Source organism: Tachysurus vachellii, chromosome 4 (assembly GCF_030014155.1).
Source record: "Tachysurus vachellii isolate PV-2020 chromosome 4, HZAU_Pvac_v1, whole genome shotgun sequence".
Lineage (NCBI taxonomy): Eukaryota > Metazoa > Chordata > Actinopteri > Siluriformes > Bagridae > Tachysurus > Tachysurus vachellii.
The window spans coordinates 8912813-8927812 of NC_083463.1; the positions used below are offsets into that span (position 1 = coordinate 8912813).

General features: G+C 39.1%; 1 protein-coding gene across 15 annotated transcripts in view; it reads right to left on the reverse strand.

The window, feature by feature from the left end:
- Window positions 1–13090, reverse strand: part of dock7 (dedicator of cytokinesis 7) — a 63796-nt gene extending 50706 nt beyond the window's left edge. For all 15 annotated transcript variants that reach the window (XM_060867588.1, XM_060867587.1, XM_060867583.1 and 12 more), the window contains exons 1-4: window positions 12959–13090; window positions 3917–4019; window positions 3543–3718; window positions 2439–2507 (exon numbers count right to left, since the gene is read on the reverse strand). In XM_060867588.1, coding sequence (XP_060723571.1) covers window positions 2439–2507; window positions 3543–3718; window positions 3917–4019; window positions 12959–12996 — 386 coding nt within the window. In that variant the 5' untranslated portion in view covers window positions 12997–13090. The remainder of the gene's footprint in view (window positions 1–2438; window positions 2508–3542; window positions 3719–3916; window positions 4020–12958) is intronic.
- Window positions 13091–15000: the final 1910 nt, after the last annotated feature.

The window sequence follows — 15000 nt, forward strand, 5'->3', positions numbered from 1 at the left end:
ATTTGTGTAAACAAATAGAATCTTTTTATGGAGCCTTATATCTAAAAAAAAAAAAAAAAAAAAAAACACACAACTTCCCTTAATATTGTCTAAAATGGACCAGCCAATGAGCACTGATATTAATATGGGATAGTGTTATGCTGTCATCGCCCCAATGTGGATTATTTTTCCTCAAACCCTGAAGGCTTTTAGTTCACTCATACTACGGCAATTTGCCAACAATGGCACTCTATACATCTAGTTACATTTCATTTTATGGGATGTCCGGAAAAACAAGTTAGTTCCTATTATCAGTTACATTAGCTTTAAAACAGTAATTCTTGCTCTTTCCCTTGAAGCCAGTATGGGAAAAAATGATATAAAAAATTTCTCAAAGTGCAACGTCTGCCATCATAAAAACATTTCTGTGTCAGCTTTATCTCTGACTAAAACAAAGCACTGACAAAAAAGACTCTTACGTCTCCTTAACAAACATCATCAGATTCACGTCCTTGTAAAGAATAAATAAATAATACACAGTAATATAACCGTGAGAACTGCTGTTAAGTTACTGAACATTGAGAACTCAAAAGCTGCTTGCTTTGAAATTTCATACTGCATTGGACGGAGCCAAGCACCGCAGTTTGTAATCATAGTCCTAATCATAATGCGATTTAAACTAGACGAAACCTTTAATTCCAAGAATTTGTGATCCTGAATCCTCGTGATTTGGTTATTAGCAACCTTCTAAGGGTGGCTTGTAAAGTGCCTTCTTCCAGATGACAGTCTACCAAGTTAAAATAAAATAAAATAGTAAAAAAAAGTAAGACAAAAGGAGCTGCACAAGAAACATGAGCTATACAAGTGAGACTGCTGAGAACGCTGTAGATGAAATTACAGTGGATCGAGGACAGTGTAATTACTCAGGAGTAACCTGTAATTATTCTTAAATAGCACGTTTAAAGAAAGGACTAATGTACAACGCACACCAGCTTAAGAGAAAATAAAAATGCAAGTTTTCTGAGAGAATCAGGGGCAAAATCCAAGTGAGAACAGGAAAGGTAGATGATCAAGAGTACTCAGTTTATCTAAGACAATACTATGCTCCCATTCAAAAACCTGCATTTTATTTATTTATTTATTTTATTATGGGGCTTTTCAAGTGATTTTTACAAGAGTTTGACGAGGGATTGAAAGTTTGAGTTGTGTTATGCAACATGGACATAACACTAGACATAAAAAGAAAACATTGTTCTGAATATGGAAAGAATTATTCTAGGATACATCCCAGTCCGTGTGAATGAGAGATAACAAGCCTTTACTGCTTTCTGTTTGTGTTGTTGTGTAACCTCACAGGTAATGTTTGTGTTCATGCTTTCTTGTCTTTTGACTCTGCATGTTTGCTGATATGATCACATCACTAGTCTGTACAAGTCTAACATCGTATTTGTCCCATGTCCTGCTAAAACCAAAGTAGCTAAAATTGAGAGGCAAAAGCTGGGCCATCAGCAGCAGTGAGCCACTCAAATTTAGGTCTTGCCCACTCAAAGTTAGATTTTTTTTTTTTTATTTTAGCCAAAGGGAAAAATAACACAGAAAATACCAGCATGATTTCTAACTTCTGATTGGGTGGGCAGCCTACAGCCAATGGACGATGGTCTGTCTCTGCAGTAGTCCAACACAAAGCACCGCCCCCACAGCACAGAATAGTTTTCACCACTCACATCACACTACTTTCAGTTCAACACAACTACAGGCTCTAGGTCAGTACGGACATTTTTATTTATTTATTTTTTTGGAAAGTTCAATATTTTGTGTGGCCACCATTATTTTCCAGCACTGAATTAACCCTCTTGGGCATGGAGTTCACCAGAGTGTCACATGTTGCCACTGTCCTCTTCATTTTTTCAGATCCTCATAGTTCTTTGCCATGAGGTGCCATGTTGAACTTCCAGTGACCAGTATGAGAGAGATAACACCAAATTTAACACATTCACACCTGAGACCATGTAACACTAACGAGCCACATGACACCGGGGAAATAAAATGGCTAATTGGGTCCAATTTAGACATCTTCACTTAGGGGTGTACTCACTTTTGTGACCAGCGGTTTAGACATTATTGGCTGTGTGTTGAGTTATTTTGAGGGGACAGCAAATTTACACTGTTATACAAGCTGTACACTCACTGCTTTACACCGTAGCAACGTGTCATTTCTTCAGTGTTGTCACATGAAAAGTATAATGATATATATACAAAAATGTGTAAGGGGGTGTACTCGCTTCAGTGAGATACTGTATAACTGTATATATACATTGCTTTGTGTAATACTGTGGCTTGTGTTATACTGTAAATAGTATGCAGAATATTGGTAATATAGTGCCTGTATTGAACATTACACTTGTACAGCATTTCCAGAAAGAAAGAAATCTGAAAGAAAAAAAATCCGAATGTCTTACTTGCGGCTGACGATGGCCCAATCCTCTGTGTAGGATCGGATACAGTCACGTACGTGTGCATCGTTGTCACTGAAGTGATTAAAAAAAGAAGTCACACAGGGATCGACATAAACTGCATTAACCACAAGTATAAAAACAGCTGCCTAAAGAACTTGGCCTATTAATAGTAACACAAATTTCATCACGGAAAAAGACAGTTCGTTCCATCTCGAAAAGCTCGTCCATCTTTACTGAATCAAATCCTGAACACAATATTTATATTAGAACATGATGTGACTAAGAAAATACAGTTCCTTTTTTTTTTTGATACTAAAGTAAACTACGCATTAATCAAAAGGGATAAAAAAAGGAGAAACAAGCCAAGTTGATTTGACCGAGGCTGAGCTACAGCCAGTAAAGCAGGGGTGAAAAGCTGTTCATACATGTGAGAATCAGGCAGGATATGGAGGAGTTCCCCAGCTACTCTTAAGGATAACAACAAGGCTTTGTTTGAACAACCCCGTGAGCAGACAGCGTGGGAAGCTTAAAAACCAGGACTAAAGAGGAAAAACTGAGCACTAAAGTAGCTCTGCTAAGGGTCTTAAGTCTCAACAAACCATAAAGACCCACTGGTACTGAATTATACCATGCACCAAAATAACAGATTACTGAATAAAACCTCTGTAAGTCTTGTCTGTACATATTATCACTTAGACTGGATTTTGTAGTAAAATTATCTTTTTTAATATAGAATTCGATTTAAACCACTTTGGGATTGTTGTACTTATATTTTAATTATATTTTTCATTTTTATAACTATTTTTTCCCACTTGATCTTTTATTTTATTCTCTTTTGAAACTCTATTTTGATGAAAAACATAATAAAATGCAAAATAAAAAAAAATTTAAATAAAAAAATGCAAAACTATTGCAGTAGTAGAAGCTTAATATCAGTACAGATAGTACTCTTCGTATCCGTATAATAATAGGTGTAGTAGCATTAGTGGTGTGAGTATTATCATTAATAGTAGTAGCATCGATAGTATTGTACTTTGTGAAGCACAGACAAAACCTCACTCATCTCAAGTAAAGTGCACTGGAAATGAGAACACATGACATGCTCACCCTTCCTCTGGCACTGCTTGGCCCAGTGTCCTGCACTCTCTGGGTGTGTAAATGACTTCAATATCATCTGGAGGAAAGTCGATAAGGTCTCTCAGAGGTCCTGACTCAATGATGGGTGGATGAGTGATCAAATACTCCTCAAAGTCCACCGGCTCCACCGCCTCTGTCAATGGCACCTAGAGATAGACAGGAAGACGAAGGGAAAGAGGAAAGCAAGAAATAAAAAAAATGTTTTGTACTCTTTTTCTCTAATAATGAGTAAGGGCCAACATTCTAAAAAGATAACATGAATATGGTATTGCTGGATATAACTGCTAAAAAAGCTCAAAACTAAGCACATTAGAAAGATGAGAGCCAGGTGCAGGTATACATACTGAGTTACTCGCTGCATTTCCCCCCATGTGGAGATTTTTGAGGAGTTGAGGGGAACCTCCATACTGACCAGCGATCTGCTTCCTCACCTCCGCAGCTACAGTCCTGAAACATAGTGAGGGAGAGTAAAGTTAGAGCCTCATGCAATAAATAAAAGAATGATCAACTGAACTGACAACTATTATATTCCATGACATGACACTTTGAGTGAAGAACAACTAAGTTGTATCAACACACCTAAAAATCATGAAACAAACCCTAGTGAAAATCTACCTACCACAACCTACAATTTTATACAACAGAAAAATGCTTGGTGACAAATCAGCCACAGAAATACAAAAGGCTTACACTCAATGCACTGATGAAATGGCCTACATTCCTGACATCACAGGCAACTGGAAGCTTTTTTTTTCCCCATTAGGTTTTATTTGTGAATCACAGAGAACTAGTGAGGATATCAGGGATTCTTCTTGGCCAATGAGACTAGGTCTTGGACTGGTTATATAACTAGTTAGGGTTTTATATAACATTAATGTTCATATACACTACAAGTTTAAATGTTAGTTCCCACCAATTTATTTTGTTCCCATCATTATATCCACATGTGGTTCTTCTCAAACCTGTTGCCAAGTTGGAAGCACACGATTGTCTAAATGTTTTGTGTGCTGCAGCATTACAATTTCTTTTCACTGGAACCAAAAGGTCAAACATGTTCCAACATGACACTGGATGGAAACATGGTATGCCATGAGAGACATAAAAGAACTCAGTAATCAACCCAGAGCACAGACCTCAACCTCAACAGACACCTTTACAATGAACTGGAGTGGTGACTGATCTCCAGACCCAACATCAGTGCCTGATCTCACTAATGCTCGTTAAAGTCCTGAAACTTTAGCTAAAAATAAATATAAAAAAATCAGCGATCCCAACAGAGTTTTAGGTTGATGGTATCTTAAGTCTGTGACCTAGTGAACCAGTGTTGATGTACTCCTTGATAGAGACTTGAAAGCACTTTTGTTGGTCACTCTGGATAAAGGGCATCTTCTAAATGCTGTAAGTGCAAAATCTAACGGAAAAACTTTTCATTGGCGTGGAGGTTATCATCACAGCTAAGGAGAAGTAACTCTTGATTTAGGATGTTCAGAAAGTACATATGGGTCTGATGGTCAGGTGTCTACTAACATTTAGACGTACATAGGTCATAGTCCGTGAGCTAAAACCATCTAAACAATTTAAGTAAGGGCCATTGGTTCATTCTTGTTGTGAGGAAAACATTAGGGCCTTTTTACACCTGGTCACTTCATGTGTTTTCTCTGATCCGATAGCTATCTGATTTGTTAAAACTGTTCCATTTACATTAGGCCACATAAATGCGTCTTGGCGAATCGGATATCAATCCGATCTTTCTACTCCCGCCCAAAATGCAAATATATTTTACCTCATTTCTGTTTCTGGCGCGTTGCAAGAATCGTGAATCACTTGCGAGTCACGTACTTCCGTTTGGGAGGAGTATAGCGCTGACGTATGTGGCTTGAACAATTCATTTACACCTGTCCAGTTTCATCTGAAATGCGTCCCATACCACCTCCTGAAGTGGTTTGAACGATCGGATTTATATCCGTCTCGAAAACGTTTCAGAGGGCATTTAGACCTGGTCTTTTTACGATCGGATAGCTATCTGATCACAGAAAACACATGAAGTGACCAGATGTAAAAAGCCCCTTAGACTAGAGACTTCAACCACTATTCTGTTTGCCGGGTTTTTAATCTATTCAAGAAAACTGAACAAACTATCTGCATTGAAAAAAGCATATATAATAAATATATAATGTATAAATGAATATATTCACCCTTGAAGAGAAAATCTGTAACAAAACCCAATCAACAAAAATGCTCACTCATATTTATCAGTCCGAGGTAAATGGTTAATAGACAAAATGTTTTCTCTAGTATAAAACCTATTTTGATGTTTACTTGACGTGACCTCTTTCTGCTTACGTTATAAACATGTTAAGCACTCAACCAATATATTTGCGATTAGCTGCTTAAGGGGTTATTTGCAGCCAGGCCTAGTAGAACATGTGCACAACCTCTTGAGGTAACATGACTGAAGACAAACTTTGCCTGAAATGATTACACTTATTATACCCTTTTCCAGAGCGATGTACAAAAGTGCTTTTAAGTCTCTATCGATGAATCGATTATTAGACACTTATAGAAACAGACTGATGTGGTGATTCCTCCATTGTTCTACCAGAGACTGGACTAATTGTGCCATGTAATTGTTTGATACAGTGTGCACTTGAGATTCAGTGTCATTGCAATGTCAGTATGTCAAAGACTAAGTAACATAATATACTGTACATAATGTGCATATAACAGCTCCTTTATCCCCCACAAACAGAGGATGTTACAGAGCTGACACCACATGGCCAGAGGCCTTGTTGATTTTGGAAAGGCTTTTATTTAGACTAGGCATTCCTTGACAAACCTAAGAAAATTAGCTCACATGCCTGGTGTTTATTAAGACACCGGTTAAAACTTTCAATTCTCGTTTCATGGCCTGAGTGCTGGGACACTTCCAGTACAAACTGTGCACTTGACTGGGAAACAGTTCAAGCAGAAACACGGCACGAATAAGATCTTGTTTTCCCAAACTTTGTGGGACGGGAACAGAAATGATTTACTTTCTTTTTTGAGATTTTTCTGGAACAAACAACATCTAGACTATCCTTATTATGATTAGCCATATCCATGTTCTTTTCTGGTACAAATACATAGAAAATAGCAGTTTAAAATTCCCACACCGTGCAAAATAAGATGGTGGTTTAGTGCTTTTTCTTCCTGTCACCATAATAGTTTGATCTTCTATGCATACAGAAAAAAATCAGTAAAAATATAAATCTATCCCAAAAGGAAAAGCCGAGTGGAAAAAAGATCCCAAAATGAGAGGGTTGATTCTACAGGAACATTTCTGGCTGTTGAACAAATTTTGGTCACATGAAAATCAAGACCACTTTACAGCCTTAGGAAAAATAAATTAGGAAAATAAAACATACGGTGACGTCAAACCATCAATCCAAACTGATTTAAACTTCTCATCACAGACCAGAGACAAAAAATGCAAAAGCATTTGGTGAATAAATCAAAAGCCTGGGAGCTTCCTTATCAAACCTAGGATGATCATAATAGTTAGATAATTTAAGACTGGTCATCTAGATGTCAGAGATTATTGCTGTCCTGTCCAAAAATGGCTGTTAATGTCACAGTAATTAATCTGATTTAAAGTTGAATCAGGCAACCACCCGTATATCTTCTTCTTCATCTGTCTAAGCAGAGATGTCCAGAACTTCCTCTACATAGTCAATCCCTCTCTCTTCTGCAGGGATACCCAAATTAATCCAAGGCAGATGAGAGTTATAATCTCTCCAGCTATCTTTTGTTCTGCCACAGGGTCTTTTCACCGTTGGACATGCCTGAAACACCTCCCCAGGGAATAATCCAGCCTAGACACGTGCCTGAACCACCTTAACTGGCTCTTTTCACCACAGAGGAGCAGCGACTCTACTTTTAGCTCCTAGGAGTGTCTGAGCTCCTCACCCTTTCTTCATGACTGAGCCCAACTTCACTGCCATTCCTGCCACTTTTATTCATTAAGGGTTGGGAGATTAGTAAACTGATCGCTTCGCCTTTTGGTCATTGCACAAAGAAGCAAACGGGACCACATCATCTGCCACTGGGCTGCATCTAGAGATTCTATCCATAAAACATTTAGAAAAACAGGTCACTAACAGGTAAACGTGTGGAGCTGGATAAGATTTGACATTTTTTTAATGCATAAAGGCCCCACTTGCACTGATGTACACAAAGCACCACCCCCAAACTAATACTTACTAGAGTTACTGTTAGCAGGGACTGGCATGATCTCGCTTTGTGTAGATGTGTACGCAAACATTCAACTGCTTGAAAGCCTAGTTATAACTGTATGAACCTTCAATGTTTCCTCATAGTGATTTAAGAGGATGTTAGGGTCTGTCTATAAAATAACCATCCAAATGAATTTAAATACAAGCAAACATCCTGAACCAAATAGGAAGTTTCCAAACTGAGTTTTTTTAAACACACTTATTCAGAGATTTACACTTACACATAGGGTTGGGAACCGAGAACCGGTTCTTATTCAGGCCCGGTTCTGTTTTTTAACTGGACCCGGAACCGCGCAGAATTTTCAAGTTTCGGTTCCAAACGCGGTTCCGATGCGATGACGGACAAAGCGCTGAGAGCGGTCACTTTAAATAGCCATGTCTTACCTCATGTATATTCATTGTTTACACTGTTTACAGTCACGCAACCAAATTAACGCAGCTTACCACAGAAATCAGTCACTCGCGCTGCTGTGCTGAGGTACGCTTTGTGTTAAACATGTCTAAAAAAAAGTATAAAGTGTGGATTCATTTCCAAAGCTACAACAATGAAGCAAATCTACCCCCTCTGAGAGGGTTTTCTCCACAGCTGGAGATACAATAACCCAATACAATAAGAGATACAATTTATTTTGATACCCAACCCTACTTACACAACATTTGCACTATTATATTTTCTTATCATTTCCACCAAATTTTCCACATTATTTGTAGACGTACGAAGTTCCGTTTCATACCTCTCACTTCAGATTTATTATATGTTTATATATGAATAACTAAACACACTGATATCACCATGCCGCAAAAAAAAACTCTTCCCAATAACACAGTGCGTCCGGCAATGGGGAAGCTTTAGAGCAACACGAATATAAATCAATGCAGCCACCACAGTGGGTTTGGTTTTTTTTTTTGCATAAAACCACAGCAATCCAGAAACAACCAGGCAGGATCTTGTTGGTCTTGTGTTAGAAGCAGATTTGTATAACAGGATTTCATTCAGTCTCACTGGCTAAAATGTGTACCAGGTATACTTAAGACATTTTTATAATAAACAGTAACAAATACTCATTGACAAACTAATAACTGCATGGATCAAAATTTGGAGAACGTTATTAGCCTAGTCTACACTGGCGTGACCGTGGGATTTTCACACACAACAGTCTCTACTGTCTCTACCCACCTGTCTGAGGTCAGAAGAGGACAACCACACTTGTTCAAGCAGGCAGGAAGGTCATGATATCTCAAACAACTACCCTTTACAAACTTGATTACAAAGGACAAGTCAAACATGGAGACAGATTTGACTATAACAGGAAATGTCCACCCAGAGGTTCAATCCTGTCAGCCGTGAACAGGAATCTGAAGCTTCAGTCGGTGTCTCTAGGTTTAGTTTTGAATGCTGTGGCAAAAAAAACGTTCTATTGCAGCTTTTTCAGAATTAAAAACCAGTGAAGGTAGGTAACTTTTCAATCAGAGCTGTACTCATATTCCACAGATGTGAATCAAAGAGTGCTTTGACCGAATGTGCTTTAGGATGACGTCATGTGACGTGTGTCGACTCGAATCTGGGGGAAAATCTGTGGTCATTCTGAAAAACTTGCGAGCTCCGCCAAATATCACCGAGTCGGCTTGATTTTGCATTAAAGGCACGGTCTCCAATTTTTGAGAAATACTTCAGAAAACTGAGTCGGGCCGAATAATAAACAAAAATCAAAACAAAAGTGTAGCCAATGAGCAGAAAGGGGCGGGGCTTATTTGTTCCCTTCAGCTATGATAAAGACACATTTCTTTCCATTATTTGCCTGGGTTACATATGTATGTGTGGGCGGAGCTATCAATACAGGGGTGGGACCCATTGGGGTTAGGGGCGTGTTTGTTTTGGTGATTTCAATTCCAAATAGCTACTTTTACTGTTGTGGATCATCCAAAAATAAAGTAAGTACTTAAAATAAAAATAAAATAAAAAAACTAAGGACTATCATAACCTTTTAGCCGAATTTGTTCCTCTTTATGATTATATTTGTTTTTTTTCCTGACATGGGCAAATAAACAGTTTCAAAGAAACACTGTAATCTGTGCAATACCTGACAGAAACACAGTAACACAAACAAATGTGTGCGATTTAAAACATCTGATCCTCTGACAAAGAGGGTTTCAGGAATGATCACAGGGCACCAAAGCAGACTGCAGGCTCAGTCAGATCGTCCTGGAAAACAACACGTGTTTCCTCTTTTAAAGTCTATATTTCACCCTCACAGATTATAGACGTCACTGAGTTGGGTTGCCATTAAAGCAGTTCTTAAGAAAAGTAACTCTTACTAAAAAGCAAAACAAGGTAAAAATATCCACACTGTCGTTGTTTTCATCCATTTATATAACAGAGAGGTTAGATTCTTTAATCTGCTTGGCTGAAACATAATCTAAGACTAATAATAAACGTCACATAATCTAAGACTAATAATAAACTGAAATAAAATATTACTGATTTCAAATATTTTTTTTGCTAAAATAATATTTTTGCTAAAATATTTGTTTACTTACTAAAACAAAAACATATTTGTGATCTAGTGAAACATTAAAGCAAGGAGTCAGTGCTCTGGAAAAGTAAGTGAGTTTTGCGCAGTGGGAAAGTCCTGGGGACAGGGACACGGCCGAGTCCTGGGGGACGGGGACACGGCCGAGTCCCCGGGGACAGGGACACGGCCGAGTCCTGGGGGACGGGGACACGGCCGAGTCCTCGGGGACGGGGACACGGCCGAGTCCTGGGGGACGGGGACACGGCCGAGTCCTCGGGGACGGGGACACGGCCGAGTCCTGGGGGACGGGGACACGGCCGAGTCCTCGGGGACAGGGACACGGCCGAGTCCCCGGGGACAGGGACACGGCCGAGTCCCCGGGGACAGGGACACGGCCGAGTCCCCGGGGACAGGGACACGGCCGAGTCCTGGGGGACAGGGACACGGCCAAGTCCTGGGGGACAGGGAAACGGTCAAGTCCTTGGAACAGGGACACGGTCACGTCCTGGGGACAGGGACACGGTCACGTCCTGGGGACAGGGACACGGTCAAGCCGTCGGGACAGGGACACGGTCAAGCCGTCGGGACAGGGACACGGTCTTATCTCTCACTTTTTGCTTTGACACATAAATTTCAGTAGACAGAACCTAAAGAGAGGCTGATAAAGTAACAGCTGCATCTAGCTGTTGTAATGTAACTGATAACAGGAACTAACTTGCTTGGTGGTCATGCAACAGCATATTATAAGCTACACAGTATGAATGGTTAAAATCTATAATCTTTCATGCCTCACAGGCTTAAAAATCATATTTGCATAGTTGTATAGACAAAATATATTAAATAAATGTGTGTTTGTTTGTGTGTGTGTGTGAATGTGTGTGTGTACAAGCCCAGAATCTGTCCTCCATGCTGAATTTTTGAACTATGTGTGAAAACATCAGTAGATATTTTAGATTTAAGAACTGTGTTTTTTCAGAGAATTACCCCATAGTCCAGAGACCATGAATCCTTACAACATGGATGGCTAAAAACCCAAAAGAGCAAAACTGTCCACACTTTCTGGGTTGGAGAATATTGTTCTCTCTCTCCCTCATCAATCACAGTGACTTAAGTCAATCATTGGCATCTGTGAGCTCTTGAACGCACAAGAGGGTGGATAGCACTTTCCTCTGAATGTATTACATGTCCTTCAGGTCGTCTCTGTGTCCCAGATGAAGCATGCGATTCCTCATTCATCCTTCTCAAAGATAAAGAAAACCTGATTTTTGAGTTGGGAAACGGCCAAGACTAACATTTCGAGAGAAATTCAGAGGGGGAAAAAAAAAATTAAATAATCCAAATTTAACAAAATGCAAGACTTTAACCATAGGACCTTCAAGGATCGTTGGTATCGTGAATATCCAGAGAGACACAAATCCTGCAATACTGATATTAAAATCTCTAAGTATCATCTGAAACACAGTACTGATCTGATCGTAGAATCCTGAAAGGCAAGATTCTATTACCAAAGAACGAAAAAGAACAGACGTGCAACGTCCGTATGCTTTAAGGCAATTTTGGTATGTGAGATCCTTAACATCTGAACCAGCTCAGAGTATAAAATACATCGCAGGACAGGATTGGAAAACTTCACAAATCCCTTCCAGGTCCAATCCCGTATCTCAAGATTCCTGAGTGAATCTTGCATCACGTTGGCGATTTACAGCCGCACATATGCAACATATATTTCTACATCATGAAGCTCTAACGCAAGCCCTTGTTAAATCCCAACATTATCCCACTTTACGAGAAACCAGACTGGAAGGTGGACCAGTTTGATGTGTGAATAACCGAAGTCAGGTGTGTGGATAATTAAGAATAAATGATTTATTTTGTGCTGTTTTAATCTCAGATAAATGAAGGCTCTGTTTCATAAAGCAGTGTGAACTGCTTGAAAATATATCCAATCAAATCCAATCCGATCCTGAGCAAAGCAGCAAGCTGTCAATCAGGAATCCTCTAACAAACGCTTTGACACATCATTTCTACAATAAACAATGAAAAAGAGACACAAATCATTACATAACACTTTTATACTGATCCAAGTCTCAAGCAACACTATTAACTGTACTGATTAGACATGAGGTAGTTTATTTATTACACACGGAGTAAACACTAGTATTCTCAGGGTCTTATGTATCAGTGGGTCTTTAGTAAACCTTCATTTTGCAGGATTTCTTTTTAAATCTATAAAAACGACATGGTCTGGTTACATAAACTACATCCCTGTAGTATTCGTTTAGAGTAAATGTGATGTAACTCGTGAATAAACACGTATACGAGAGCACAAAGCCATCATTCCGTGTGGTTTGGGTGGGTCACTCGGGCATCTCTCTCTGACTGCGGGCTACAACAACAGTGCTAACGCTAATGCTAAAGCTCATGCCATAGATATCTACGACGCTAACGCTAATGCTAATGCTAACAACCCATAAACCGACCGTAGGCCGTTATTTTGGACCCGTTTTAAGGTCCATGGAAGACAACCGTCCCAAACAGACCTGCTAAATAAAAACGGAAAAGGATTGTGCGTTTTAAATACGCCGAATAAACAGTTTCTTACCTGCTTATTTTCTGAGCGAAGGCGCGGCGCTCAGCCATTGCTGTAGCCGCTAACTGACTGCTTGGATTCCCGAAACCGCTCCAGTGTGAAACGGTAAAACGGGAGAAACGGTTGGGGAAATACCGTAAAACACCGAAAAGAAGCGCACTCACAAACCTCAAACACAGCTCCAAAACGCAAACTGCTTCTCCGTGAATATTATTATTCGTAAATAATTCTTTTTCCGCTTTTTTATTTTAACCACCTCTCTAAAAACTGATTTGTAGATCATTTTACTTTCAAAACAGTCTAAATCTGTAATCTAAGACCAGACATTACGGTACGAAGGCATGGGAATGAAACTCCTAAGGATAAAAAAAAAAAATAACTCAATCTAACAAACAACATCATTCTAACTAGGACAAAGCTACCATTGTGTTAAGTATAATGCTATTTTTTCTATTGCTTTTCTTTTATAAATGTGTGTGTGTTATAAGAACAGAGCAGTGCAGTAGTGACTGACTCACATCCTGTGTCCATACAATAACAATGGAACAGGAAACTAATAAAGCTCTATGATGTGTGAAGTGCATCCTATAGTGATAATAAGGTCACTTTCTCTTCATTTTCCATCCTTAACACATCCTAGTTCATTGTGTGTGTTAGTAAACTGCCATTTAAAGTTTAATAATGGTTTATTTTGTTTTTATTGTACTTAAAATGATGCCTTATGGTTTACTTGAATTATGTTTTAATAAGATAAGATAAGATTTCTCTGTTACAGCAGCAAAGAGAAAGAAATGCAAATATATATTAAAAAAATAAAATAATAAAAGACATAATGAAATAACTAAATTGTCCAAATTAGCTCAATGCCTTAGAGAGATAAAAGACTGGATGAGCTGTAACTTCCTGTTGTTAAACTCTGATAAGACTGAATTACTACTCATAGGCCCAAAAACCAGTACACAGAAACTCTCACAACTTAACTTCCAATTAGAGGGATGTACTGTTACTAGTAGCTCGACAGTGAAAGACCTGGGTGTTATATTAGACAGCAACTTGTCTTTTGAAAATCATATCGCCCAAACCACAAAAACTGCCTTCTTTCACCTTAGAAATATTGCCAAGCTGAGAAACATCCTGTCTGTATCTGATGCTGAGAAGCTAGTTCATGCTTTCATGACCTCTAGACTGGACTATTGTAATGCATTACTAGGTGGTTGTCCTGCATCTTTAATAAATAGGCTGCAGTTAGTCCAAAATGCAGCTGCCAGAGTTCTCACTAGGACAAGAAAGTATGACCATATAACCCCAATTTTATCATCTCTACACTGGCTACCTGTTAAGTTTAGAATTGATTACAAACTGCTGCTACTTACGTACAAGGCTCTTAATGGTTTAGCTCCCATGTATCTAACTAGTCTTCTAACACGTTACAATCCTTCACACTCTCTGAGATCACAAAACTCAGGACTTCTGGTAGTTCCCAGAATATCTAAGTCTACTAAAGGCGGAAGAGCGTTTTCTTATTTAGCTCCCAAACTCTGGAATAGTCTTCCTGATAGTGTCCGGGGCTCAGACACACTTTCACAGTTTAAATGTAGATTAAAAACTCATCTCTTTAGTCAGGCGTACACATAATACATCCCATAATATTGTACACTAGTACACTAGACTTGCACATTCTTATGAACAGCAGATATGTTAATCCCTCTGCACTGCTCTTCTCTTCTTTCTACCCATGCTGAGACACCCATGCTATGATCGTCTTTCGTGCGATGACATTTTTGGACCTCCACTGAGACAAGGCGGACTCTGTGAGAACACTGAGACATCTACAGATCTACCGGCTCCAGTTGGACTCTGTGATACTTGTATATTTGTAACCACACCATCTAGTGTCACCCAGATGAGGATGGGTTCCCCTTGAGTCTGGTTCCTCTCAAGGTTTCTTCCTTCACCAATCTAAGGGAGTTTTTCCTTGCCACTGTTGGCTGAGCCTCCTCAGACTTGCTCATTGGGGACAAATACATATACACACATACATACATTCATACATG